The sequence below is a fragment of the Belonocnema kinseyi genome, chromosome 9 (assembly GCF_010883055.1).
Source record: "Belonocnema kinseyi isolate 2016_QV_RU_SX_M_011 chromosome 9, B_treatae_v1, whole genome shotgun sequence".
Lineage (NCBI taxonomy): Eukaryota > Metazoa > Arthropoda > Insecta > Hymenoptera > Cynipidae > Belonocnema > Belonocnema kinseyi.
This window is the reverse complement of record NC_046665.1, coordinates 41,898,964-41,902,736: the sequence shown is the minus strand read 5'-3', so window position 1 is coordinate 41,902,736 and position 3,773 is coordinate 41,898,964. Positions and strand designations below refer to the sequence as shown.

Here is a 3,773-nt window from a genome sequence, read left to right as displayed (position 1 = left end):
ATAGTGTTTTCTGACTCAGGGAGTCTCAAAACCTGGTATTTGATGAAAACTGACGATGTCAGATTTTACACAAAATCAATACAATAATCTTGTCAACCCCTTTTAAAGTTCGTTTAGGCACACCGTGATCCTTTATAACATTCTGAGCACGTCGGCAGGTTGTCCTCAGGACATCCTTGATAACATCCTGTGGATGTCCGTAAGTTGTCCTCAGGACGTCCTTGATAATATCCTACGGACGTCCTCAGGATGTTATCAAGGATGTCCTGAGGACAACCTACGAACGTTCTCAAAATGTTATAAAGGATCATGGTGTGCCTAAATGAACTTTAAATGGGGGTGACAAGATTATTGTATTGGTTTTGTGTAAAATCTGACATGGTCGGTTTTTATCAAATCTCCACGTTTTGAGACTCCCTGAGTCAGAAAAAACTATTTTTATAAAGGTGTCTGTCTGTTTTGTTTGTCTGTAGTCTGTGGTATTGTGTGTTTCGGTACACTTTTTTAGGATCCAAAAGAAAGAATGATTTCGTTAACCAGCCATTTTGTATAAAAACTCAATGACTGAGGACATTTTCAAAATTTTCGAAACCATGTTTTTTCCAGATTTGGAAATTCTATTTACGGTTTTCCATAGTACTTGGAAACACGAACAATTTATTCATATGACTTTTTTCAATAAAATCAAAATTGTCAAAGTTATAGCATTTTCAAAATCCTAAAAAATAAACGAAAATTAACATTTTAAGCCAAACAATGCATGATATGAAAAAAAGTCAGGAGAAAATAAATGTTACTTTCTACAACTTTTGAAAATTCTATGTAAGGTTTTCCGTAGTGCTCAGAAAAACACGAACAATTTATCTTAACGACTTTTTCGATAAAAGCAAAATTATTAAAGTTATATCATTTTTAAACCCCAGAAAAACAAACGATAATTAACATTTTGAGCGAAGCAAAGCACGATATAAAAAAATTGTCGGTAGAAAAAAATGTTGCTTTTTTAAAGCCCTACAATAATATTTTATTTCGACATTGAATTTCATACTCCTAATGGCTCACATTATACTCACAATGTCGTAGGACAAATAAAGACGTTTTTAGGATGTCCTGGTGCCCACAGGGAGACCTTTCACTTTTTAGCGTGAAAAAATAATCATGTCTCTTATAGGTCTGTTTGGGGCGCCTTTAGGACAAGCCCTGCGGACATCTTTGGGACAACTTTAGGCCAGATATAGAACGTATTTAGGACGTTCTGAAGTTGTCTTTATAACGGCCCTGGGACTTAGACGCCAATGTCCAAGAATGTCCCAGGACATTTAAAGACGTCTTAAGGACGTCTTTAGGATGTTCCGGTGCCCACTCGGTTTATTATTTACAGCTGTTTTTATAATTAGAACTTTCTAAATTATTATATTAAAAAATATGTTTCTATTCATATGATCGTGAAAACACTAAGATCGAGGATTTTCTCCAATATTTGGTTATTTTTCAAATAAAAGTTTCTTTACTGTTCCAAATAACATAATTTCAAAGAAGCGATTTTATTATTTGAAGTTATTGATCAGATACTCGATAATAACTGAATATATCTATTTACTAGAGTTATCAGTTACTTTTTAATGAGTTAGCCATTCACCGATTTCGCAATTCTTGAGACAGAAAAGTATTTGAATCTTTAAATTGTAAATCGTCCATTCATTCTGCAAGTCCTATATTTTTAAATTGTTCCATTTAGAATGATTGGAGCGCGTGCCCAATAATATATTTTATATATTAAAAACATTTTTTCCTCTAATACAGAACTGTTTCATCAATATATAATTCAAAGTGGCAGTCCACTAGGTACATGGGCGTATAAAAAAAGCAGCGACCTAATAGAATATGCCAAAAAAATTGCTCAACTTGTTTCCTGTGATTTCAACACTACAGACAGTTTCGTTGACTGCCTAAGAACAAAAAGTGTAGAGAGTTTACTAAAAACAAGAAACATATTCGGTGAACTGGGAGAATGGACTAAAATTGGATGGTGTACTACCGATGAGCCTGATACTGAAGATGCATTTCTAACTGACAGTCCAAAAAACTTGATGGAACAAAATCAAATGAAGGATTTGCCTTTTATTGTCGGTGGTGTCACTGAAGAAGGATTGGTACCTGGTGTGCAATGCAGATACTATAACTAAATATACAATTGACCTTATATTTTTTTCAAAATTACGTATATTAATAAACATATTAAAACATTTTACGATTTCAGGTTTATACACTGACTCGTCACAATATTCTTTCGTCACATCCAAATTAGATCAATTGATCCTTTTCATTGCTGGACCTTTGCTTAATTTTCAAAATGAAACAGACTTTCTAGCATCTGTAAAGAAATTCTATTTTAATAATTCGATTGATTTTTCTAACAAAGACAAGGTATGGGATTCATTTTTTTAAAATAAAAATTATATTTTGGTTTTTTCATTAATATGTTAAAAAAAACCAGAATCTTCAAGTATATACTTTAGAGTACACCTACGTGATTGAGCAGTCATTAGAAATTGATAACTATATTACTTTTTATGGAAAATTACCAATTATATTTAGATATCTGTTTTTTTATTTGTATACAGTTCCTTGAAAATCTCACACATTACATGAGTGATGGTTACTTTATATACCCAGAAGTGAAAATGCTAGAAAAAGTAGCACCTAAATTGACAAGTCCAATCTACTTTTATTCCTTTGGTTACCTTGGCACACACAGTAATAATTCTGGAATTGAAAACAATCGCAATCTGGGTGTGCGTCACGGCGGAGAACTCTTATATCTTTTTCCCACGCCACATCATAACTTCACTAAAACAGAGAAATCAATTAGTGAACTAATGGTGGATCTTTGGACGTCATTTGTTATAAATGGGTGTGTAAAGCTAATTATTTCATTAATTTATTGTATTCATATGCATAATTGAATATATGTTTCAATGAATTTATTATATAAACTTACTATATTACATATTATTTTAGGAAACCAATATCAAAACAGTTCCAGACTGATAACTTTTGGGAGAGATATAATCCAGAAAAAAATAACTATCTTCAGATTGGAAATATTAATGATAATACAGATCCCAGGGTATCTCTGTCGAATAATTTGTTTACGAATCGGATGAACTTCTGGAGAAAAAATTCTTCCTTCTAATTTTAAATATACTTTAAAACGATAAGTAAAAAATAATCATAAAAGGATTGCTTCCTTGATGAAAATATGAAAAGTAAATTAGATTTTTTTCCTATTTTTTAAGGCATGTAAAATACATGAAGTTTAAGGGCATGTAATACTTAAAAAATCGTTGATTTTACCAGTGTTAGGTTCCCCCGGCTTTTTTCCTACAATAATAAATATTTTGTCTCAAACATTTGGGACATGATAGCGAACATGCTAACGGAGTTCCACAGACACTTTTTTTGTGGGTTAATTCAAAGAAATTTAATTTTGCTAAATTTGATTAATGTCTGTAATACCAAGTGATACTTGAGAAATTGTATTCATTTGATCAGTTTTAGATTCCTTTGACTTTTCTCCTACAATAATAAAGCATTTGTGTTATAAATCTGGGGAATGATAGCGAACATGCTAATGGACGTCCCCGGACTCTTTTTTGTGGTTTAATTCAAACAAATTTATTTTGCTAATTTAAATGTGTGTGTATTCTGAGGTTATACGCGTTACAATTTCCTCTCATAATTATTCTTGAGTGCTACCGACAACAATGGTA

At 31.9% G+C, this 3,773-nt stretch overlaps 1 protein-coding gene across 1 annotated transcript in view; it reads left to right on the top strand.

Moving 5' to 3' along the window:
- LOC117179992 (esterase FE4-like) overlaps window positions 1-3,249 on the top strand; it is a 24,029-nt gene extending 20,780 nt beyond the window's left edge. The window contains exons 4-7 of the mRNA XM_033372263.1: window positions 1,804-2,160; window positions 2,261-2,427; window positions 2,625-2,914; window positions 3,022-3,249. Coding sequence (XP_033228154.1) covers window positions 1,804-2,160; window positions 2,261-2,427; window positions 2,625-2,914; window positions 3,022-3,196 — 989 coding nt within the window. The 3' untranslated portion in view covers window positions 3,197-3,249. The remainder of the gene's footprint in view (window positions 1-1,803; window positions 2,161-2,260; window positions 2,428-2,624; window positions 2,915-3,021) is intronic.
- The last annotated feature ends 524 nt before the right edge of the window (window positions 3,250-3,773 follow it).